General features: G+C 60.1%; 1 protein-coding gene across 1 annotated transcript in view; it reads left to right on the plus strand.

Annotated features, from left to right (window-relative positions):
* Positions 1 to 24,260, plus strand: part of LOC128802350 (nephrin-like) — a 24,944-nt gene extending 684 nt beyond the window's left edge. The window contains exons 2-27 of the mRNA XM_053968671.1: positions 2,084 to 2,117; positions 2,707 to 2,898; positions 3,820 to 3,936; positions 5,031 to 5,159; positions 6,072 to 6,153; positions 6,285 to 6,388; positions 6,997 to 7,115; positions 7,961 to 8,129; positions 9,078 to 9,235; positions 10,256 to 10,382; positions 11,173 to 11,297; positions 11,966 to 12,143; positions 13,049 to 13,181; positions 14,299 to 14,471; positions 15,068 to 15,202; positions 15,908 to 16,048; positions 17,369 to 17,490; positions 18,580 to 18,754; positions 19,990 to 20,155; positions 20,721 to 21,037; positions 21,779 to 21,890; positions 22,353 to 22,516; positions 23,015 to 23,184; positions 23,629 to 23,692; positions 23,787 to 23,839; positions 24,051 to 24,260. Coding sequence (XP_053824646.1) covers positions 2,084 to 2,117; positions 2,707 to 2,898; positions 3,820 to 3,936; positions 5,031 to 5,159; positions 6,072 to 6,153; positions 6,285 to 6,388; positions 6,997 to 7,115; positions 7,961 to 8,129; positions 9,078 to 9,235; positions 10,256 to 10,382; positions 11,173 to 11,297; positions 11,966 to 12,143; positions 13,049 to 13,181; positions 14,299 to 14,471; positions 15,068 to 15,202; positions 15,908 to 16,048; positions 17,369 to 17,490; positions 18,580 to 18,754; positions 19,990 to 20,155; positions 20,721 to 21,037; positions 21,779 to 21,890; positions 22,353 to 22,516; positions 23,015 to 23,184; positions 23,629 to 23,692; positions 23,787 to 23,839; positions 24,051 to 24,095 — 3,504 coding nt within the window. The 3' untranslated portion in view covers positions 24,096 to 24,260. The remainder of the gene's footprint in view (positions 1 to 2,083; positions 2,118 to 2,706; positions 2,899 to 3,819; positions 3,937 to 5,030; positions 5,160 to 6,071; positions 6,154 to 6,284; positions 6,389 to 6,996; positions 7,116 to 7,960; positions 8,130 to 9,077; positions 9,236 to 10,255; positions 10,383 to 11,172; positions 11,298 to 11,965; positions 12,144 to 13,048; positions 13,182 to 14,298; positions 14,472 to 15,067; positions 15,203 to 15,907; positions 16,049 to 17,368; positions 17,491 to 18,579; positions 18,755 to 19,989; positions 20,156 to 20,720; positions 21,038 to 21,778; positions 21,891 to 22,352; positions 22,517 to 23,014; positions 23,185 to 23,628; positions 23,693 to 23,786; positions 23,840 to 24,050) is intronic.
* The last annotated feature ends 74 nt before the right edge of the window (positions 24,261 to 24,334 follow it).

A 24,334-nucleotide genomic window follows, 5' to 3' on the forward strand; every position in this document is an offset into this window, starting at 1 on the left:
TTTGGGGTTAATTTTAGGGGATTTTGGGGAATTTCGGGGTTCACTTTAGGGAATTTTGGGGTTGATTTTTGGGGATTTCGGGGTTATTTTAAGGGAATTTTTAGGAATTCCGGGGAATTTTGGGGCTCCCTTTGGGGAATTTGGGGAATTTGGGGGTTTTTTGGAGAATTTGGGGCTCACTTTGGGGAATTTTTGGGAATTTTAGGGAATTTTGGGGTCGATTTTAGAGGATTTCGGGGATATTTTAAGGGAATTGTTTGGAATTCCGGGGAATTTTAGGGCTCCCCTTGGGGACTTTTTGGGATTTTGGGGAATTTGGGGCTCGCTTTGGGGAATTTTCGGGAATTTTGGGGAATTCTGGGGTCGATTTTAGGGGATTTCGGGGTTATTGTTAAGGGAATTTTCGGGAGTTTCGGTGACTTTGGGGCTCGCTTTGGGGAATTTTGGGGAATTTGGGGAATCCCGGGGAATTTCGCCTCCCTCCCCTCCCCCTCCCTCCCCCCCCCCGCTGGCCCCGCCCCTCCCCCGCATTCCGCGCGCGCCCGGCCCCGGCTCCACCAATGGCAGCGGGGGGAGGGGGCGGGGCCAGGCCGGGGGGGAGGGGCTTCGGGCCCCGCCCCCTCACCCAAAAAAAGGGGTCCCGGGGCCCCTCCCCCCCCAGAGCGGGGCCCGAGCGGGGATGGGGGAGGGGCTCGGCTGGGTGAGTGGGGGAGGGGAGCGGGGGGGGAATTTGGGGGGGATTTGGGGGGAATTTGGGGAAAATTCGGGGAAATTTGGGGGGAATTTGGGGGATTTGGGGAAATTTGGGGGGGATTTGGGGAAATTTGGGGGGATTTGGGGGGGATTTGGGGAAATTTGGGGGGATTTGGGGACATTTTTGGGGGGATTTGGGGAAATTTGGGGGGAATTTGGGGAAAATTTGGGGGGATTTGAGGGGTCCCGAGGGAATTCGGGAGATTTTGGGGGATTTGGGGGGGATTTGGGGAAATTTGGGGGGAATTTGGGGGGATTTTGGGGGGGATTTGGGGGGTCCCGAGGGAATTCGGGAGATTTTGGGGGATTTTGGGGATTTGAGGGGAATTTTGAGGGGTCCCGAGGGAATTTGGGGGGATTTGAGGGGGTCCTGAGAGAGTTTCGTGGGATTTTCGGGAGATTTGGGGAAATTTTGGGGGGATTTGGGGGGGATTTGGAGGGTCCCGAGGAATTCGGGCTATTTAGGGGGGATTTGGGGAAATTTGGGGGGATTCGGGAAATTTTGGGGGGATTTGGGGGGTCCTGAGGGAATTTAGTGGGAATTTTGGGGGGATCTGGGGAATTTCGGGGGGATTTGGGGGGAATTTGAGGGAATTTGGGGGGGGGGTGGGAAATTGGGGGCGATATGGGGAAATTTGGGGGGATTTGGGGAATTTGGGGGGGATTTTAGGGGTCCCGAGGGAATTTCAGGGAATTTGGGGGGATTTGAGGGGAATTTTGAGGGGTCCCGAGAGAGTTTTGTGGGATTTTCGGGAGATTTGGGGGGATTTCGGGAAATTTGGGGGAGATTTGGGGAATTTGGGGAATTTGGGGGGATTTTAGGGGTCCCGAGGGAATTTCAGGGAATTTGGGGGGATTTGAGGGGAATTTTGAGGGGTCCCGAGGGAATTTCAGGGAATTTGGGGGGATTTGAGGGGAATTTTGAGGGGTCCCGAGGGAATTCGGGAGATTTTGGGGCGTTTTGGGGGGTCCCAAGTGAATTTAGGGGGATTTTTGGGGGGTCCCGGGGGGATTTGGGGAGGTTTTGGGGGAATTTCGGGGGTAATTTTGGGGGTTTGGGGGTTTTAGGGGATTTGGGGGGTCCCGAGGGAATCTGGGGGAAATTTTGGGGGGTCCCGAAGGAATTTGGGAGCTTTTGGGGGGGTCCTGAAGGGATTTAGGGGAATTTTTGGGGGTCCTGAGGGGGTTTTGGGGGAATTTGGGGGAAATTTTGGGGAAATCTCGGGAATTTGGGGATTTGGGGGAAATTTTGGGGGAATTTTTTGGAATTTTGGGGGATTTTGGGGGGAATTGTTGGGTTTGACCTCTGACCTTTGACCCCTCCGGACAGGCGGTGCTGGCGCTGGTGGTCATCGGGAGCTGCGGTCAGTGGTCACTCAGGGGTCACTCAGGGGTCACTCCGTGGTCACTCAGGGGTCACTCAGTGGTCAGGGGTCACTCAGGGTCACTCAGTGGTCACCCATTGGTCACTCAGTGGTCACTCAGGGGTCACTCAGGGGTCAGTGGTCACTCAGTGGTCACTCTGGTCACCCATTGGTCACTCTGTGGTCACTCTGGTCACCCATTGGTCACTCTGTGGTCACTCAGCGGTCACTCAGTGGTCACTCAGGGGTCACTCATTGGTCACTCTGTGGTCACTCAGTGGTCACTCAGGGGTCACTCTGGTCACCCATTGGTCACTCTGTGGTCACTCTGGTCACTCAGTGGTCACCCATTGGTCACTCAGTGGTCACTCTGGTCACCCATTGGTCACTCAGTGGTCACTCTGTGGTCACTCATTGGTCACTCTGTGGTCACTCATTGGTCACTCAGGGGTCACTCAGGGGTCACTCAGTGGTCACTCAGGGGTCACTCTGTGGTCACTCAGAGGTCAGTGGTCACTCTGGTCACCCATTGGTCACTCTGTGGTCACTCTGGTCACTCATTGGTCACTCACCGCTCTCTCCCCGTCAGGCTCCGCCCCCCCGGCCCCGCCCTTCCTGGAGGAGCCAGCCAATGGCAGCGCGGCGCTGGGCGCGGGGGCGGAGCTCCGCTGCCGCACCCCGGTGGGCGTGGCCGTGCAGTGGGCGAGGGGCGGGCTCCTGCTCGGGGCCACGCCCACCCGTGCCCACCCTCGCTACCGATTGGTCGGAGACCCCGCCAAAGGTGGGCGTGGCTTAAAGGGGGCGGGGCTAAAAGGGCGGTTTGGGGGGAAATTGGGATTTTGGAATTCGGGATTTTGGGGCATTTTGGGCCATTTTGGGGCCTGGGGGTTGGGAGGATTTCTGGGGGGTTTCGGGGCTGAATTTTGGGGGATTTTGGGGCCATTTTAGGGGGGAAATTGGGGATTTTAGGATTCGGGATTTTGGGGCATTTTGGGAGGGTTTGGAGGGTGGGGGTTGGGCTCATTTTGGGCTGATTTTGGGGTTGATTTTGGGGAGATTTTGGGGTGAAATTTGGGCTAATTTTGAGGCTGATTTTGGGGTGATTTTGGGGTGAAATTGGGTGATTTTGGGGGGTTCATTTTTGGGTGATTTTGGGCTGATTTTGGGTGATTTTGGGGGGTTTTTTGGGGGATTTTCGGCTGCTTTTGGGTGATTTTGGGGGGTTGTTTTTAGGTGATTTTGGGTGATTTTGGGGGGTTGTTTTTGGGTGATTTTGGGCTGATTTCGGGCTGATTTTTGGGGGTTCATTTTTGGGTGATTTTGGGTGATTTTGGGTGATTTTGGGTGATTTTAGGGGGTTGTTTTTGGGTGATTTTGGGCTGATTTTGGGTGATTTTGGGGGGTTGTTTTTGGGTGATTTTGGGCTGATTTTGGGTGATTTTGGCGGGTTGTTTTTGGGTGATTTTGGGTGATTTTGGGTGATTTTGGGGGGTTGTTTTTGGGTGATTTTGGGCTGATTTTGGGTGATTTTGGGGGGTTGTTTTTGGGTGATTTTGGGCTGATTTTGGGTGGTTTTGGGGGGGTTGTTTTTGGATGATTTTGGGCCCATTCGCAGCAATTTCGGGGCTCAAAGCGGGGCGGGCGTGGCCGGGCTGGGTGTGTCCCGCGGGGGGGGCGTGGCCTGACGGAGGGCGTGGCCCAGGTGAGCACCACCTGCGGATCCGCCCGGTGGCGCTGGAGGACGACGAGGCCTTCACCTGCCAGGCGGGGGAGGGGAACGCCACGCGCGCGTCCCGGCCGGCGCAGCTCAGCGTGCTGGGTGAACTGGGATAAACTGGGAGGGACTGGGGGGGGATTGGGAGGGGATTGGGGGGGACTGGGAGGGACTGGGAGGGACTGGGATGGACTGGGAGGGGATTGGGATAAACTGGGAGGGACTGGGAGGGACTGGGAGGGGATTGGGGGGGAATTGGGATGGGATTGGGAGGGGATTGGGGGGGACTGGGAGGGACTGGGAGGGGATTGGGAGGGGATTGGGGGGGACTGGGAGGGACTGGGAGGGGATTGGGATAAACTGGGAGGGACTGGGATGGGATTGGGAGGGGATTGGGGGGGACTGGGAGGGACTGGGAGGGGACTGGGGGGGACTGGGATGGACTGGGAGGGGATTGGGGGGGATTGGGATAAACTGGGAGGGACTGGGACAAGCTGGGAGGGAACTGGGATGGGATTGGGATGGGATTGGGGGGGACTGGGATGGGATTGGGAGGGACTGGGAGGGAACTGGGAGGGACTGGGGGGACTGGGAGGGGATTGGGGGGGACTGGGAGGGACTGGGAGGGACTGGGATGGACTGGGAGGGACTGGGAGGGGATTGGGATAAACTGGGAGGGACTGGGACAAGCTGGGAGGGACTGGGGGGGACTGGGATGGGATTGGGGGGGACTGGGACAAACTGGGACAAACTGGGACAAACTGGGGGGGGCTGGGAGAACTGGGAGGGGATTTGGGGTTACTGGTTTGTACTGGTTCGGAATTTTTGGTTACTGGGTTATGGTCAGGGGTTACTGGGAGAGACTGGGATAAACTGGGATAAACTGGGAGGGAACTGGGAGGGACTGGGACTGTCCCCCAAAATCCCCCCAGAGCTGCTGTGGGACCGCCCAGTCCCTCCCAGTATAAACCAGTAACCTCCCAGTCCCTCCCAGTCCCTCCCAGTATAAACCAGTTCCCTCCCCGTCCCTCCCAGTCCCTCCCAGTATAAACCAGTTCCCTCCCCGTCCCTCCCAGTCCCTCCCAGTATAAACCAGTTCCCTCCCCGTCCCTCCCCGTCCCTCCCAGTCCCTCCCAGTATAAACCAGTAACCTCCCAGTCCCTCCCAGTATAAACCAGTTCCCTCCCCGTCCCTCCCAGTCCCTCCCAGTACCCCCCAGCTGGAGCTGCTGGAGGGGGCGGAGCTGCCGCTGGTGGGCGGGGCCGAGGTTCAGGTTCGCTGCCACGCTCACGACGCTCGCCCCGCCCCCCACCTGGAGCTGCGCCTGGGTGAGGATTGGGGCAAATTTGGGGCATTTTGGGCAATTTTGGGGCAAATTTGGGGCCTTCTGGGCAATTTTGGGTGATTTTGGGGCAATTTTGGGTGATTTTGGGTGATTTTGGTGCAATTTGGGTCAATTTGGGGCATTTTAGGGCAATTTGGGGCAATTTTCGTTGGAGTAATTTGGCTGACTTTGGCCGGTTTTGGCCGGTTTTGGCCGGTTTTGGTGATTTTGGGGTAATTTTGGGGTGATTTTGGCCGATTTTGGGTGATTTTTTGTGATTTTGGCCGGGTTTTGCCGATTTTGGCCGGTTTTGGTGGTTTTGGGGTAATTTTGGGGTGATTTTGGCCGATTTTGGGTGATTTTTTGTGTGATTTCGGCTGGTTTTGGGTGATTTTTTGGTGATTTTGGGGTGATTTTGGCCGGTTTTGGGTGATTTTGAGGTAATTTTGGGGTGATTTTGGCCGGTTTTGGCCGGTTTTGGGGTAATTTTGGGGTGATTTTGGCCGGTTTTGGTGATCTTTTGGTGATTTTTTGGTGATTTTGGGGTGATTTTGGCCGGTTTTGGTGATTTTGGTGTAATTTTGGGGTGATTTTGGCCGGTTTTGGTGATTTTGGGGTAATTTTGGGGTGATTTTGGCCTATTTTGGGGTAATTTTTGGGTGATTTTGGGTGATTTTTTTGTGATTTTGGCCGGTTTTGGTGATTTTGGGGTAATTTTGGGGTGATTTTGGCCGATTTTGGGTGATTATTGGGTGATTTTGGCCGGTTTTGGTGATTTTTGGGGTGATTTTTGGGTGATTTTTTTGTGATTTTGGCCGGTTTTGGTGATTTTTGGGGTGATTTTTGGGTGATTTTTTTGTGATTTTGGCCGATTTTGGGTGATTTTTTGGTGATTTTCGGCGTTTCCCGCCCGCAGGGGAGGAGCCCCTTCCCGACGTCTCCTCCCGGGTGTTCGAGGGGTCCCACCCCAAACTGAGCTCCAGCGAGGCCACGGCCAGGTGAGCACCAGTATGAACCAGTATGAACCAGTATGAACCAGTATAAACCAGTACAAACCAGTATAAACCAGTGTAAACCAGTGTAAACCAGTACAAACCAGTACAGACCAGTAAGGGCAGTTCCCCCCCAGGCTGACCCCCGGGCCCTCGGACCACGGCCGCCTCCTCGTCTGCTCGGCCTCCAACGCGGCCGGAGCGGCTCCGGCCACGGCCGGACTGCGGCTGGACATCGCGGGTGAGTGACCGGCACCCCAAAATAACCCCAAAACTGACCCAAAACTGACCCAAAAAATCCCAAAATATCCCAAATTAACCCCAAACTGCGGCTGGACATCGCGGGTGAGTGACCGGCACCCCAAAACTGACCCAAAATAACCCCAAAACTGACCCAAAATATCCCAAAATATCCCAAAATAACCCAAAACTGACCCAAAACTGACCCAAAAAACCCCAAAACTGACTCAAAATAACCCAAAATATCCCAAAATATCCCAAATTAACCCCAAACTGCGGCTGGACATCGCGGGTGAGTGACCGGCACCCCAAAACTGACCCAAAAAATCCCAAAACTGACCCAAAAAATCCCAAAATAACCCAAAATATCCCAAATTAACCCCAAACATCCCAGCTCCCTCCCAGTCCCTCCCAGTGCTCCCAGTATAAACCAGTAACATCCCAGTTCCCTCCCAGTCCCTCCCAGTGCTCCCAGTATAAACCAGTAACATCCCAGTTCCCTCCCAGTCCCTCCCAGTGCTCCCAGTATAAACCAGTAACATCCCAGTTCCCTCCCAGTCCCTCCCAGTGCTCCCAGTATAAACCAGTAACATCCCAGTTCCCTCCCAGTCCCTCCCAGTGCTCCCAGTATCGAGGGGCTGCCGCCGCTGGTGCGGGCGGGGGAGGAGCTGCGGCTGCTCTGCCTCAGCCGGGGGGGGCGCCCGGCCCCCAGTCTGCACTGGGACAAGGTACTGGGAGCACTGGGAGGGGACTGGGATATACTGGGATAAACTGGGAGGGACTGGGGGGGGATTGGGAGGGACTGGGAATGGACTGGGAGCACTGGGAGCAACTGGGAGGGACTGGGGGGACTGGGAATGGACTGGGAGGGAACTGGGAGGGGATTGGGGGGGACTGGGAGGGACTGGGGGGAACTGGGAGGGACTGGGAGGAACTGGGAGGGACTGGGAGGAACTGGGGGGGACTGGGATATACTGGGAGGGACTGGGGGGGAACTGGGAGGGGATTGGGAGGGAACTGGGAGGGAACTTGGAGGGACTGGGAGGGACTGGGAAGGGACTGGGAGGGGATTGGGATATACTGGGAGGGACTGGGATATACTGGGATAAACTGGGAGGGACTGGGGGGGATTGGGAGGGACTGGGAGGGACTGGGAGCAACTGGGAGGGACTGGGGGGGGACTGGGATATACTGGGAGGGACTGGGACAAGGTACTGGGAGCACTGGGAGGGACTGGGGGGACGGGGGGGGACTGGGATGGACTGGGATGGACTGGGAATGGATTGGGAGGGAACTGGGAGGGACTGGGATGGACTGGGAGGGACTGGGAGGGACTGGGTTGGATTGGGAGAAACCAGGGTCAAACTGGGAGGCACTGGGAGGTTACTGGGAGTTACTGGGATCAAACTGGGAGTTACTGGGCGGGACTGGGAGGCACTGGTGCCAAACTGGGAGGAACTGGGAGATCACTGGGAGTCACTGGAACAAACTGGGAGTCACTGGGGTCATACTGGGAGTTACTGGGAGGCACTGGGAACCTGTTATGGGCGTGGCCTCCCTTTAACCCCTTCAGGACGGGGTGCCCCTGGCGGGGGCGTGGTCAGAGGACGAGAGGGGCGTGGCCATGACGCGCCTCGTGTTTAGTCCCGCCCCCGAGGACGACGGCGCCACCTTGCGGTGCCGCGCAGTGACGTCACTGCCGGGGGGCGGGGCCAGCACCAGCGTCAAACTGCAAGTGATGTGTGAGGAACTGGTTTATACTGGGATAAACTGGGAGGGACTGGGAGGGACTGGGAGGGAACTGGGATAAACTGGGATAAACTGGGAGGGACTGGGATAAACGGGGAGGGAACTGGTTTATACTGGGATAAACTGGGAGGGACTGGAAGGGACTGGGAGGGAACTGGGATAAACTGGGATAAACTGTGAGGGACTGGGAGGGAACTGGGAGGGAACTGGGGTAAACTGGTTTATACTGGGAGGGACTGGGAGGGAACTGGTTGGGTTTATACTGGTCCATGCCGCTTTATACTGGTCCATACTGGTTTATACTGGCCCGTACCAGTCCATAGTGGCCTGTACTGGTTATACTGGTCCGTACTGGTCCATAGTGGTTTATACTGGTCCATACTGGTTATACTGGTCTGTACTGGTCCGTACTGGTCCATACCGGTCCGTACTGGTCTGTACTGGTCCATACTGGTCTGTACTGGTCCATACTGGTCTATACTGGTCCATAGTGGTTTATACTGGTTTATAGTGGTTTATACTGGTCCATACTGGTCCGTACTGGTCCGTACTGGTCTGTACTGGTTTGTACTGGTCTGTACTGGTTTGTACTGGTCTGTACTGGTTGCAGACCCCCCCGCGGAGCTGGCCCTGCAGGGCTCGGCGGCTGCTCTATACTGGTTATACTGGTCTATACTGGTCCATAGTGGTTTATACTGGTTTGTAATGGTTTATACTGGTATGTACTGGTCCATACTGGTCCATACTGGTCCATACTGGTCCGTACTGGTTGCAGACCCCCCCGCGGAGCTGGCCCTGCAGGGCTCGGCGGCTGCTCTATACTGGTCTATACTGGTCTATACTGGTCCATAGTGGTTTATACTGGTTTGTAATGGTTTATACTGGTATGTACTGGTCCATACTGGTCCATACTGGTCCATACTGGTCCGTACTGGTTGCAGACCCCCCCGCGGAGCTGGCCCTGCAGGGCTCGGCGGCGCTGCCCGAGGGGGCCGAGGCGCGGCTCAGCTGCACCAGTGCTCCCAGTAACCCCCCAGTGCGGCTGCGCTGGTGGCTGGGGGGGGCGGAGCTGCAGCCCAGCGGGCAGGGACCCGCCCCCGTGAGTGACTGGGGCAAACTGGGACAGACTGGGACGGACTGGGAGGGACTGGGGGGGACTGGGATGGACTGGGACGGACTGGGGGGGACTGGGATGGACTGGGACGGACTGGGGGGGACTGGGATGGACTGGGAGGGACTGGGATGGACTGGGAGGGACTGGGGGGGACTGGGATGGACTGGGACGGACTGGGGGGGACTGGGATGGACTGGGAGGGACTGGGACAAACTGGGACAAACTGGGACGGACTGGGGGGGACTGGGACACACTGGGACGGACTGGGACAGACTGGGGCAAACTGGGACAGACTGGGACGGACTGGGACGGACTGGGGGGGACTGGGGGGGACTGGGACGGACTGGGGGGGACTGGGATGGACTGGGGGGACTGGGATGGACTGGGACGGACTGGGACGGACTGGGATGGACTGGGACAGACTGGGGCAAACTGGGACAGACTGGGACGGACTGGGAGGGACTGGGGGGGACTGGGATGGACTGGGGGGGACTGGGATGGACTGGGACGGACTGGGACGGACTGGGATGGACTGGGACAGACTGGGGCAAACTGGGACAGACTGGGACGGACTGGGACGGACTGGGGGGGACTGGGACAAACTGGGACAGACTGGGACAAACTGGGACAAACTGGGACAAACTGGGACAAACTGGGGGGGACTGGGATGGACTGGGAGGGACTGGGAGGGACTGGGACACACTGGGACAAACTGGGAGTGACTTGGACAAACTGGGACAAACTGGGAGGGACTGGGGGGGACTGGGATGGACTGGGAGGGGATTAGGATGGACTGGGATGGACTGGGGGGGACTGGGAGGGACTGGGACAAACTGGGACACACTGGGATGGACTGGGGGGCACTGGGTGCACTGGGAGGGACTGGGAAGGGTAAAAAAGTGATTTGGGGTTACTGGTTTATACTGGGAGTGACCCCTGGGTGACCCCTGGGTGACCCCTGGGTGACCCCTGGGTGACCCCTGGGTGACCCCTGGGTGACCGCAGGGGGGCGGGGCCGTGTCCAACGTGACGCTGCGGGGGCGGGGCCAGGACCACGGCTCCGCCCTCGTGTGCGAGGCCGAGACCCCCGGGCTGGGCACGAAGAGCGTGACGGTGACGGTCAGCGTGAGCCGTGAGCAACTGGGAGCACTGGGAGCACTGGGATGGGACTGGGATAAACTGGGAGGGGACTGGGAGGGACTGGGGGGGACTGGGGGGGGATTGGGATAAACTGGGAGGGGACTGGGGGGGACTGGGGGGGGACTTGGTTATACTGGGAGGGAACTGGGACAAACTGGGAGGGACTGGGGGGACTGGGAGGGACTGGGATATACTGGGAGGGACTGGGAGGGGATTGGGGGGGGACTTGGTTATACTGGGAGGGAACTGGGACAAACTGGGAGGGACTGGGGGGACTGGGAGGGACTGGGATAAACTGGGAGGGACTGGGAGGGACTGGGAGGGAATTGGGGGGGACTGGGATAAACTGGGAGGGACTGGGAGGGGACTGGGAGGGGATTGGGGGGACTGGGAATGAACTGGGACAAACTGGGAGGGGACTCGGAGGGGATTGGGAGGGACTGGGGGGGGATTGGGAGAAACCAGGATCAAACTGGGAGGCACTGGGAGGTTACTGGGAGGGAGTGGGAGGGGATAGGGAGGGACTGGGTTGTACTGGGAGGGAACTGGGACAAACTGGGAGGCACTGGGAGGTTACTGGGAGGGCGTGGGAGGGGATAGGGAGGGACTGGGTTGTACTGGGACAAGCTGGGAGGGACTGGGAGGGGATTGGGAGGGACTGGGTTATACTGGGATGAACTGGGAGGGGATTGGGAGGAGTCCCTTTAAAAGGGGGCATGTCCCTTTAAGAAGGGGCGTGTCCCTCTAAAAGGGGGCGTGTCCCTCTCTGGCCCCGCCCCCAGACCCGCCCCAGGCGCTGTGGGTGGAGGCCCCGCCCCCCAACGCCACCTTCCGGGTGGGGGAGGGGCTGCGGCTGCTGTGCCACGCCCGGGGGGGGCACCCGGCCCCCAAACTCACCTGGAGCAAGGTGAGACAGGGCGGCGGGAAAAATGGGGAGAACGGGGAAAAAGGTACAAAAACATCCAGAAACGGCCCAAAAATGGGGAAAAACGGGGAAAAAAGGGTACAAAAACATCCAGAAACGGCCCAAAAACGGGGAAAAACGGGGAAAAAAGGGGAAAAAAGGGTACAAAAACATCCAGAAACGGCCCAAAAACGGGGAAAAACGGGGAAAAAAGGGGAAAAAAGGGTACAAAAACATCCAGAAACGGCCCAAAAATGGGGAAAAACGGGGAAAAAATGGTACAAAAACATCCAGAAACGGCCCAAAAACGGGGAAAACGGGGAAAAATGGGGAAAAAATGGTACAAAAACATCCAGAAACGGCCCAAAACGGGGAAAAATGGGGAAAAACGGGGAAAAAAGGGTACAAAAACATCCAGAAACGGCCCAAAACGGGGAAAAACAGCCCTGAAATATCCCAAAAATATCCAAAAATGACCCCAAAAATCCCAAAAAAAACCCCAAAAATCCCAAGCCTCCCCCCAAAAATGCAAATTAAAAAAAAATCCCCAAATATTCCCAAAAATCCCCCAAAATCCCCTCCCAGTTCCCTCCCAGTTCCCTCCCAGTCCCTCCCAGTTTGTCCCAGTTTGTCCCAGTCCCCTCCCCGCTCAAGCCCCGCCCCCTCCCCAGGACGGGCGCCCCCTGGCGGACGCCCCGCCCCAGACCCGCTCGGGCCACGTGACCTCGCGCGCGCTGCACGTGACGGCCACGCCCAGCGACAACGGCGCCGCCTTCCGCTGCGAGGCCCCGCCCACCCGGCAGGGGGCGCCGCCCACCCGCAGCCGCCCCGTGCGCCTGCGCGTGCTCTGTGAGCCACTGGGAGCACTGGTTTATACTGGGAGGGGGCTGGGAGGGCACTGGGAGGGGATTGGGAGGAACTGGGAGGGACTGGGAGGGAGCTGGGATGGACTGGGAGGGACTGGGAGAGACTGGGAGTGACTGGGAGGGAACTGGGACGGACTGGGATAAACTGGGATGGACTGGGATAAACTGGGACGGACTGGGATAAGCTGGGATGGACTGGGAGGGACTGGGACAAACTGGGACGAACTGGGAGGGGATTGAGGGAGACTGGGAGTGACTGGGAGGGAACTGGGAGGGACTGGGAGTGACTGGGACAAACTGGGAGTGACTGGGAGGGAACTGGGACAGACTGGAATGGACTGGGATAAACTGGGAGTGACTGGGAGGGAAATGGGAGGGAACTGGGAGGGACTGGGATAAACTGGGATGGACTGGGAGGGGATTGAGGGAGACTGGAAGCAACTGGGAGGAACTGGGATAAACTGGGATAAACTGGGATGGACTGGGAGGCACTGGGATAAACTGGGAGGGCATTGAGGGTGACTGGAAGCAACTGGGAGGAACTGGGTTATACTGGGAGGGACTGGGAGGTTCTTGAGGGTTACTGGGAGCACTGGGAAGGCCCAGGTGGTTATACTGGGCTATACTGGGTTATACTGGGTTATTCTGGGCTATACTGGGAGGGGACTGGATTATACTGGGAAGACACTGCTGGCCTTGTGGGTGTGGCCACGGGTGGGCGTGGCCACCCAGTGCCCCTCCCATTTCTCTCCCAGTTCCCTCCCAGTTTGTCCCAGTCCCTCCCAGTAACTCCCAGTTTGTCCCAGTCCCTCCCAGTAACTCCCAGTTTGTCCCGGTTCCCTCCCAGTTTGTCCCAGTTCCCTCCCAGTAACTCCCAGTTTGTCCCAGTTCCCGCCCAGTCCGTCTCCATCTCGGTGTCGCCGCGGGAGCCCCGCCCTGGCCACGCCCTCAGCCTCACCTGCCGCGCTGGCCCCGCCCACCCGGCCCCGGAGCTCACCTGGAGCCGCCCCGGCCACGCCCCGTGAGCACCGGTGACCCCAGTATAGCCCAGTATAGACCAGTATAGCCCAGTATAGCCCAGTATAGCCCAGTATAGCCCAGTATAGACCAGTATAGCCCAGTATAGCCCAGTATAGCCCAGTATAGCCCAGTATAGACCAGTATAGACCAGTATAGCCCAGTATAGCCCAGTATAGACCAGTATAGACCAGTATAGACCAGTATAGCCCAGTATAGACCAGTATAGCCCAGTATAGACCAGTATAGCCCAGTATAGCCCAGTATAGACCAGTATAGCCCAGTATAGACCAGTATAGCCCAGTATAGACCAGTGACCTCCCAGTGTCCCCCAAGGGCCCTCCCAGTAACCCCCAGTACAGACCAGTATAGACCAGTGACCTCCCAGTCCCTCCCAGTAACCCCAAACCCCAAACCAGTAAGAACCAGTAACCCCAAGTCCCCTTTTTACCCCTCCCAGTCCCTCCCAGTCCATCCCCGTTCCCTCCCAGTTTATCCCAGTCCCTCCCAGTTTATCCCAGTTTATCCCAATCCCATCCCAGTCCCCTCCCAGTCCCCCCCAGTTCCGTCCCAGTCCCCCCAATCCTCTCCCAGTCCCTCCCCGTCCATCCCAGTTCCACCCCAGTCCGTCCCAGTTTGATCCCAATCCCTTCCCAGTGGCTCCCAGTCCCTCCCAGTTCCCTCCCAGTTCCATCCCAATCCCCTCCCAGTCCCTCCCAGTCCCCTCCCAGTCCCTCCCAGTTCCCTCCCAGTCCCTCCCAGTTCCCTCCCAATCCCCTCCCAGTCCCTCCCAGTCCCTCCCAGTTCCCTCCCAGTCCCTCCCAGTTCCCTCCCAATCCCCTCCCAGTCCCTCCCAGTCCCTCCCAGTCCCTCCCAGTCCCTCCCAGTCCATCCCAGTCCCCTCCCAGTCCCTCCCAGTCCCTCCCAGTTCCCTCCCAGTCCATCCCAATCCCCTCCCAGTCCATCCCAGTCCCTCCCAGTCCCTCCCAATCCCCTCCCAGTCCCTCCCAGTCCTCCCAGTCCATCCCAGTCCATCCCAGTTCCCTCCCAGTTCCCTCCCAATCCCCTCCCAGTCCATCCCAGTCCCTCCCAGTGCTCCCAGTGACCCCAGTTGCCCGCAGGGAGGCGGGGCTGCCGCTCCCGCCCAGCCCCGCCCCCCACGGCGGGGTCACGGCGGGGTCGCGGCTGCTCCTGCAGGGGGCGCTGTCGCTGCAGGACCAGCCAATCACGTGCCGCGCCTGGAGCGCGCGGCTGGGCGTGGCCGTGAGCTCCGCCCACATCCTGCGCCTGCGCCGTGAGCCGCTGGGTCATACTGGGATATACTGGGAGGGACTGGGAGGGACTGGGAGGGGATTCGGGGCAACTGGGTCATACTGGGATATACTGGGAGGGACTGGGAGGGAACTGGGAGGGAACTGGGGGCAACTGGGATGTACTGGTTTATACTGGGAGGGCACTGGGAGGGACTGGGGGCAACTGGGAGGTACTGGGAGGGCACTGGGAGGGGATTCAGGGCACTGGTTTATACTGGGATGTACTGGGAGGGAACTGGGAGGGAACTGGGAGGGAACTGGGATGTACTGGGAGGGAACTGGGAGGGAACTGGGAGGGAACTGGGATGTACTGGGAGGGAACTGGGAGGGACTGGGGGCAACTGGGAGGGCACTGGGAGGGGATTCAGGGCACTGGTTTATACTGGGATGTACTGGGAGGGAACTGGGAGGGTTATAAAGGGTTACTGGTTTATACTGGGAGGTACTGGGAGGAGGTGGGAGGGGCTTGGGCAGTAACTGGGACTGAACTGGTCCGTACTGGTCCGTACTGGTTTGTACTGGTCTGTACTGGTCCGTACTGGTCCGTACTGGTCCGTACTGGTTTGTACTGGTGCAGACGCGCCCCTGCTGAGCGCCCCCTCCCCCGTGCTGGTTCCGGAAGGTTCCGAGGCCGTCCTGGGGCTCTCGGTGCGCGCCCATCCCCCCCCCGAGGGCTGCGCCTGGAGCCTGCGGGGGAGGGGCATCAGCCCCGGTACTGGGACGCACTGGTTTGTACTGGTTTGGGGTCTGGGGGGACTGGGGGGGGGTCTGGGGTTACTGGTTTGTACTGGTTTGGGGTCTGGGGGGACTGGGAGGGGATTTGGGGTTACTGGTTTGTACTGGTTTGGGGTTTGGGGGGACTGGGAGTGGCTCCAGCCTTACTGGTTTGTACTGGTTTGGGGTCTGGGGGGACTGGGGGGGGGTCTGGGGTTACTGGTTTGTACTGGTTTGGGGTTTGGGGTTACTGGGAGGGGGTTTGGGGTTACTGGTTTATACTGGGGGGTTACTGGGGTTACTGGGAGGGACTGGGAGGGGTAAAAAGGGATCTGGAGTTACTGGTTTATACTGGGGGGGCACTGGGAGGGCATTGGGGGTTACTGGTTTGTACTGGTTTGGGGTTGGGGGTTACTGGGAGGGAACTGGGAGGGGTAAAAAGGGGGGTTTGGTGTTACTGGTTTGTACTGGTTTGGGGTTTGGGGTTACTGGGAGCACTGGGAGGTTACTGGGAGGGCTCCAAGGCATTACTGGGAGCACTTGGAGGGCTCCAAGGCGTTACTGGGAGCACTGGGAGGTTACTGGGAGCACTGGGGGGTTACTGGGAGCACTGGGAACGCCCCAGGGCGATCCGGGCTGGGCGTGGCCTCTCCCTAACCCCTCCCCCCCGCTGTCCCCGCCCCTTTCTTGGCCCCGCCCCCAGAGGGGTCCCCGCGGTTCCGGCTGTCGCCAGGGGGCGCCCTCGTCATCGCCAACGTCACGCGCGCAGACAGCGCCCCCTACCGGGTGGAGTGCCACAACGCCGAGGGCGGGGCCAGCGCTGACGTCACGCTGCTGGTCCAGGGTCCGCGACCCCCCCGAAGCACCCCAAAATCACCCGGAATGAACCCAAAATCACCCCCGAATCCACCCGTAATGAACCCAAAATCCACCCGGAATTAACCCAAAATCACCCCCAAAATCACCCGGAATCAACCCAAAATCACCCCCGAATCCACCCGGAATTAACCCAAAATCCACCCGGAATTAACCCAAAATCACCCCAAAATCACCCGGAATCAACCCAAAATCACCCCCGAATCCACCCGGAATTAACCCAAAATCACCCCCAAAATCACCCGGAATCAACCCAAAATCACCCCCGAATCCACCCGGAATTAACCCAAAATCACCCAAAATCACCCGGAATCAACCCAAAATCACCCCCGAATCCACCTGGAATTAACCCAAAATCACCCCCAAAATCCACCCGGAATTAACCCAAAATCACCCCCGAATCCACCCGGAATTAACCCAAAATCACCCAAAATCCACCCCAAAATTACCTCCAAATCCACCCGGAATTAATCCAAAATCACACCGAAATCACCCCAAAATCCCCCTGAAATTAACTCAAAATTACCCAGAATGAACCCAAAATTACCCCGAATCACCCCAAAATCCACCCGGAATTAACCCAAAATCACCCAGAATAAACCCAAAATTATCCCAGAATCACCCCCAAAGCCACCCGGAATTAACCCGAATTTACCCCGAATCACCCCCAAATCCACCCCGAAATTACCCCCAAAATCCACCCAGAATGAACCCAAAATTACCCCAAAATCACCCCCAAAATCCACCCGGAATCAACCCAAAATTACCCCCGAATCCCCCCTAAATCCCCCCAAACCTCCCCAAATCCCCCCAAATCCCCCTCAAATCCCCCCAAATCCTCCCCAAATCCCCCCCAAATCCCCCCAAATCCCCCCCAAATCCCCCCAAATCCCCCCCAAACCTCCCCAAATCCCCCCCAAATCCCCCCCAAATCCCCCCAAATCCCCCCCAAATCCCCCTCAAATCCCCCCAAATCCTCCCCAAATCCCCCCAAATCCCCCCAAACCTCCCCAAATCCCCCACAAACCTCCCCAAATCCCCCCAAATCCCCCCCAAATCCCCTCCAAACCTCCCCAAATCCCCCCAAATCCCCCCAAATCCCCCCCAAATCCCCCCCAAACCTCCCCAAACCTCCCCAAATCCCCCCCAAATCCCCCCCAAATCCCCCCAAATCCCCCCAAATCCCCCCCAAACCTCCCCAAACCTCCCCAAATCCCCCCAAATCCCCCCCAAACCTCCCCAAATCCCCCCCAACCCCCCCCCGACCCCCCCTTTGTGCCCCCCCCAGTGCCCCCCAGCATCGTCCGCGCCCCCGACCCGGTGGTGGTGGACGAGGGGGGGGAGGGGCAGCTGCTGTGCGAGGCCCAGGGGAGCCCCCTCCCCCCGGGGAGCGTCCGCTGGGCGCGGCTGGTGAGGGGGAGGGGTCCTGGGGGGATTTGGGGGGTCCCGGGGTGGATTTGGGGGGTCCTGGGGGGATTTGGGGGGTCCCGGGGGAGATTTGGGCGGTCCCGGGGGGGATTTAGGGGGTCCCGGGGAGAATTTGGGGAGATTTGGGGGGTCCCAGGGGGTATTTGGGGGGGGTGCTGGGGGTATTTGGGGGGGTCCTGGGGGGGATTTGGGGGGTCCCGGGGGGGGTTTGGGGGGATCTATTCTGGGGCCATTTGGGGCTATTTCGTGGCTATTTTTGGGCTATTTTGGGGCTCTTTTTGGGCTAGTTTCTGTCTATTTCGGGTCTGTTTTGGGGCTATCTCGGCGCTATTTTCTGTCTATTTTTGGGGCTATTTCTGGTCTCTTTTGGGGCTGTTTTGGGGCTATCTCAGCACTATTTTCTGTCTATTTTCGAGGCTGTTTCGGGGCTGTTTTTGTTCTAGTTCAGGTCTGTTTTTTGTCTATTTTCTGTCTATTTTCGAGGCTGTTTCGGGGCTGTTTTTTGTCTATTTTCTGTCTATTTCAGGGCTATTTTGGGGCTATTTCAGTGCTGGTTTTTCTCTATTTCTGGTCTGTTTTCTGTCGCTTTCGGGGCTATTTCGGGGCTGTTCAGGGCTGTTTTTTGTCTATTTTCCGTCTCTTTTGGGGCTGTTTTGGGGCTGTTTTTGTTCTATTTCGGGGCTGTTTTTTGTCTATCTCTGGTCTATTTTCTGTCTCTTTCGGGGCTGTTTCGGGGCTGGTTTTGTTCTATTTCGGGGCTGTTTTTGGTCTATTTTCCGTCTATTTTGGGGCTGTTTTGGGGCTGTTTCGGGGCTGTTTTCGTTCTATTTCGGGGCTGTTTTTTGTCTATTTTCCGTCTATTTCGGGGCTGTTTCGGGGCTGTTTTCGTTCTATTTCGGGGCTGTTTTTGGTCTATTTTCCATCTATTTCGGGGCTGTTTCGGGGCTGTTTTCGTTCTATTTCGGGGCTGTTTTTGGTCTATTTTCCGTCTATTTCGGGGCTGTTTCGGGGCTGTTCGGGCTCCGTTCCGGGCCCCCCTCAGCCCCTTTGTCCCCCCCCCGTCCCCCCCAGGGCGATTCGGGGTCCCCCCAGGCGCTGCCGCCGGGGCTGGAGCCGCTGCCGGGGGGTGCCGGGGGGTCCCTGCGGGTCTCGGGGGCGCGGCGGGAGCAGGGGGGGCCCTACGAGTGCCGCGTGGACTCGGGGGTGCCGCCCCCCGCCCGCGCCATCGTCCGGCTGCTCGTCACCTGTGAGACGGGGGCGGGGCTAGCGGGAAAGGGGGAGGGGCCAAAGGGGGTGGGGTTCATGGGGGAGGGGCTAAAGGGGGTGGGGTTAACGGGGGAGGGGCTAAAGGGGGTGGGGTTCATGGGGGTGGGGTTAATGGTGTGGTTTGTGGGGAGGGGCTAAAGGGGGTGGGGTTTCATGGGGGTGGGGTTGATGGGGAGGGGCCAGAAGGGGTGGGGTTAATGGGGGAGGGGCCAAATAGGGTGGAGTTAATGGGAGGGGCTAAAGGGGGTGGGGTTAATGAGGGACGGGATAAAAGGGGTGGGGTTAATGGGGGTGGGGTTCATGGGGGAGGGGCTAAAGGGGGTGCCACCCCCCGCCCGCGCCATCGTTCGGCTGCTGGGCTAGCAGGAAGGGGGAGGGGCTAAAGGGGGTGTGGTTCATGGGGAGGGGCTAAAGGGGGTGGGATTAATGAGGGAGTGGCCAGAGGGGTGGGGTTCATGGGGGAGGGGCCAAAGGGGTAGGGTTCATGGGGGAGGGGCTAAAGGGGGTGGGGTTAAAGGTGTGGGGTTCATGGGGAGGGGCTAAAGGGGGTGGGGTTAATGGGGGAGGGGCCAAATAAGGTGGAGTTAATGAGAGGGGTTAAAGGGGTGGGGCTAAAGGGGTGGGGTTCATTGGGGAGGGTCTAAAGAGGGTGGGGTTAATGGGGGACGGGCTAAAGGGGGTGGGGTTAATGGAGGTGGGGTTAATGGGGGTGTGTGGTTTGTGGGGAGGGGCTAAAGGGGGTGGGGTTCATGGGGGAGGGGCTAAAGGGGATGGGGTTAATGGGGTAGGGTTTATGGGGGTGGCCTTGATGGGGAGGGGCCAGAAGGGGTGGGGTTAATGGGGGAGGGGCCAAATAGGGTGGAGTTAAAGGGAGAGTCTAAAGGGGGTGGGGTTAATGGGGAGGGGCCAAATGGGGTGGGGTTAATGAGGGAGGGGCTAAAAGGGGTGGGGTTAATGGGGGTGGGGTTAATGGGGGAGGGGCTAAAGAGGGTGGGGTTCATGGGGGAGGGGCTAAAGAGGTGGGGGAGGGGCTAAGGGGGGCTGATCACGCGCTATGAGAGTGGGAGGGGCTGAAACGGCGCGGGACAAAGGGGTGGAGCCACTTGTGGGCGTGGCCGCATCGGCGGCAGCCAATGGGGGGCGCCCTCATGGTGAATCGGCCAATGAGCGCGTCCAACAGGGGGCGCCCTCCCCCTGACCCCTCCCCCTTTTCAGACGGCCCCGAGATGGAGGCGGAGCCAGAGGAGGGGGCGGGGCCAGGGGTGGTGCTGGTGCCCGAGGGGGCGGAGTCAGCGACGCTGCGGTGCCGCGCCCGGGGAGTGCCGGGGGTGGAGCTGAGCTGGGAGAGGAACGGGAGGAGCCTGAGCACCGGGGAGCCCGGGTGAGGGACTGGGAGGGACTGGGAGGGGATTGGGGGGGACTGGGAGGGACTGGGAGGGGATTGGGGGGGGATTGGGGGGGACTGGGAGGGACTGGGAGGGGACTGGGAGGGACTGGGATGGACTGGGAGGGACTGGGAGGGACTGGGAGGGACTGGGGGGACTGGGAGGGGATTGGGGGGGACTGGGAGGGACTGGGGGGGACTGGGAGGGGATTGGGGGGGACTGGGAGGGACTGGGAGGGACTGGGAGGGGACTGGGAGGGACTGGGATGGACTGGGAGGGAACTGGGAGGGACTGGGAGGGGATGGGGGGGGATTGGGAGGGACGGAATTGATTTGGGGTCAACTGCTCAAACTGGGCCATACTGGTATGAACTGGGACGGACTGGGAGCAACTGGGAAAAGCCCCAGGTCCCTCCCAGTCCCCTCCCAGTTTGTCCCAGTCCCCTCCCAGTCTCTCCCAGTCCCCTCCCAGTCCCCCCCAGTCCCTCCCAGTCCCCTCCCAGTTTGTCCCAGTCCCTCCCAGTGCCCAGCCTGACCCCAGTCCCCCCCGTACTGGTCCCAGTTCGCCGTTCCAGGAGCTCCAGTGGCGGGAGGGGCCCTGGACCAGCTCCGTGCTCCGCGTCACCAACGTCACCGGGGCCCGCGCCCGCCTGCGCCGCCTCTTCCTGCTCTCCCACCACTCCTCCCAGTCCTCCCAGTCCCACCGGTCCCCCCGGCCCCGCTACCGCTACCAGAACGTGCCCCCGGCGCTGCCGGACTGGGAGCACTGGGAGCACTGGGAGCACTGGGAGGGCGGCAACGGCACCGTCGGCGTCTTCGACTGCGTGGCCCGGAACGAGCGGGGCAGGGCCCGGAGGAAACTGAGGCTGCAGCTGGGGGGTGGGGCTGGGATAAACTGGGGGGGACTGGGATAAACTGGGCAAGACTGGGATAAACTGAGAGGGGACTGGGAGGGGATTTGGATAAACTGGGGGTGACTGGGAGGGAACTGGGATGGGTAAAAAGGGGATTTGGGGATACTGGTTTATACTGGGACCGAATTGGGATGGACTGGGATAAACTGGGGGGGACTGGGATAAACTGGGGGGGACTTTAAGAAACTGGCGGGGACGGGGAGGGAAATGGGATGAGTGAAAAGGGGATTTGGGGTTACTGGTTTATACTGGGAGGGGATTGGGGGGGACTGGGATAAACTGGGATCAAACTGGGATCTCACTGGGATCAAACTGGGATCTCACTGGGATCAAACTGGGATCAAACTAGGCTCAAACTGGGATCAAACTGGGATCAAACTGGGATCTCACTGGGATCAAACTGGGATCAAACTGGGATCTCACTGGGATCTCACTGGGATCTCGCTGGGATCAAACTGGGATCAAACTGGGATCAAACTGGGATCTCACTGGGATCTCACTGGGATCTCGCTGGGATCAAACTGGGATCTCACTGGGATCAAACTGGGATCTCACTGGGATCTCACTGGGATCTCACTGGGATCTCACTGGGATCTCGCTGGGATCTCACTGGGATCTCACTGGGATCAAACTGGGATCAAACTGGGATCTCACTGGGATCTCGCTGGGATCTCACTGGGATCTCACTGGTCTCTCCCCACCCCAGACCGGCCGGAGCCCCCCCGGGCCCTGCGGCTCTCGGGGCTCTCGGGGACCTCCCTGAGCCTCCGGTGGGAGCCCGGCTTCGATGGCGGCCTGCCCCAGCACTTCCTGCTCCGGTAGGGACACTTCCGGTCCGCGTGATGTCACTTCCGCCCCGCCCACGCAGACTTCCGGTCATCTCCAGCAATTTCTGAGTCACTTCCTGTCTTCCCACCCCAACTTCCTGTCCTCCTGTGTCACTTCCGGTCCTCCCACACTGACTTCCGGTCCCTTAAGGTTTTCCCTGCAAGACTTGCGGTCCCCCACCGGAACTTCCGGTTCTTTTGCATCACTTCCGGTCTGCCCACGCTGACTTCCGGTTCTCTTCTGTCACTTCCGGTCCGCCCACGCTGACATCCAGTCCCTTTACGCGTTCCCTGTGCCACTTCCGGTCTGCCCACACCAACTTCCGGTTCCTTTATTGCTTCCCCCGCTTGGCCCCGCCCCCTTTTCCTCCCCCCACGGGGTTTCCCTGCCCCTGCCCGCTTTCACTTCCGGCCCCGCCCCTTCCTCACTTTCTCTCCGCCCCTCCCCCACAGCGCAGACGGGCCGGACGCCCCTCCCCCACCCGCCGCCCTCGTCACTTCCGGTTTCTCCCTCACGCTGGGCGGGCTCCGCCCGGCCACGCCCTATGACGTCACCGTGCACGCGCGCAACGCCCGCGGGGACAGCGCCCCCGTGCGGCTGAGGGCCGTCACTTCCGGTACGGAAATGGGGCCAAAGCGCCCGAAATTGGGGGCGGCAAAAGGGGCGGGGCTTGGAGGTGACGTCAGAGCATTCATGGATGCAAAAATGGCCGCCGGAAGTGGCGATGGGCGGCGATTTCCGGTTCAACCCGGAAGTCGTGATTTACTGGGGATGGGATTTTTCTGGGGGGAACCGGATGTTGCTGGGGCAGAACCGGAAGTGGGTGGGGAAACCGGAAGTAGAGGGTTTTGGTGATGAAAATGGAAACCGAAAGCGAAAACAGCACCGGAAGTGGGTAGGGAAACCGGAAGTAGCTGCATTTGGTGATAAAACCGGAAGCGGAAACAGCACCGGAAGTGGGGGGAAAACCCAAAAGCGGCCATGACACAGCTGTGGGAGGTGTGGGCGTGGCCACGCACGCAAAGCAGGCCCGGAGGGGGGGCTGGAAGCGAACCGGAAGTGCCCGGGCGCTGACCGGAAGTGCGGTTTTTCCCCTTTTCCCGCCCCCCCCCAGCCGTGGCCGAGGCCCCGCCCCCGCGGGGGGAGGAGCCGGAAGCGCCGCCCGGGGGGGCCGAGGCCCCGCCCCTCCTGCAGGGGGCGCTGTGGGCGCTGGGCGGGGCCGCGCTGCCCGCGCTGGGGGCGGGGCTCTACTGCTGCCGCCGCTTCCGCTTCCGGCCGGACGCGGTGAGGGGGGAGGGGCGGATTGGCGTGGGGGAGGGGCAGTTGAGCGGTGGGGGAGGGAATCTTGGGGGTGGGGGAGGGGGCGCAGAGTTGTGGGGGGGGGAGGGGCGATTTGTGGGGTGGGGGAGGGGCGGTTTGATGGGTAAGGAATTTTTGGGGTGGGGGAGGGGTGGGTTGGGGTGGGGGAGGGGCGCAGAATTGAAGGGGGAGGGGCAGTTTATGGGTGGGGGAGGGGCCATTTTTGGGGTGGGGGAGGGGCGGTTCGGGGGGTGGGGGAGGGGCGCAGAGTTCTGGGGGAGGGGCAGTTTATGGGGTGGGGGAGGGGCGGTTTTTTTGGGCGGGAAAGGGCGGGTTTAGGGTGGGGGAGGGGCAGATTCGGGGTGGGGTTCAGAGGTGGGGGGAGGGGCACCCGGTGACCCCGCCCCTCCCCCACCCCCCTCCCCCCAGCCCAGCCCCCAAGGCTCCCGGGGCCCCCCCAGCGCCGGCTCCGCCCCCTGGGAGCCCCCCAAGGGTGAGTGGGGGGGGGGGGTGGGGGAAGGGGGGGGGGGGGGAGGGGCTGGTGCCCATCCCCCACCCCTCACCTGCCGCCCCTCCCCCTCCCCCAGGGGCGGAGCCTCACCTGTACGAGGAGGTGGAGCCGTGGGGGGGCTACGAGGAGGTGAGGGGGGAGGGGCCAGGGGTGGGGGAGGGGCCTGGGGTGGGGGAGGGGCCTGGGGTGGGGGGAGGGGCACGGCAGAAGATCCTGGGGTGGGGGAGGGGAAGATGAGGTTTTAGGGGTGGGGGAGGGGCAGTGGGAGGGGCCGGGGTGGGGGAGGGGCAAAGAGCAGCTCTGGCCCCGCCCCCAACCACGCCCCTCCCCCCTCCCCCAGGTGCCCCCGGAGCCGCTCGTGACCCCCCAGGGGGAGCTGGTCTGAGGGGGCGGGGCCTCGGGGGGGAGCCACGCCCACCAATAAAACCACACCCGTTCCCAGTTCGAACCCGTGCGGTCCGCTTCCTTCCCAGTTCAAACCGGTTCAAACCAGTTCGAACCAGTCCTTTCTCAATTCAAACCAGTCCAGCCCAGTTCAAACCAGTATGACCTGGTCCCTTCCCAGTTTAACCCAGTCCCTCCCAGTCCCTCCCACTCCATCCCAGTTTAACCCAGTCCCTTCCA

The sequence above is a fragment of the Vidua chalybeata genome, chromosome 39 (assembly GCF_026979565.1).
Source record: "Vidua chalybeata isolate OUT-0048 chromosome 39, bVidCha1 merged haplotype, whole genome shotgun sequence".
Taxonomy (NCBI): Eukaryota; Metazoa; Chordata; class Aves; order Passeriformes; family Viduidae; genus Vidua; species Vidua chalybeata.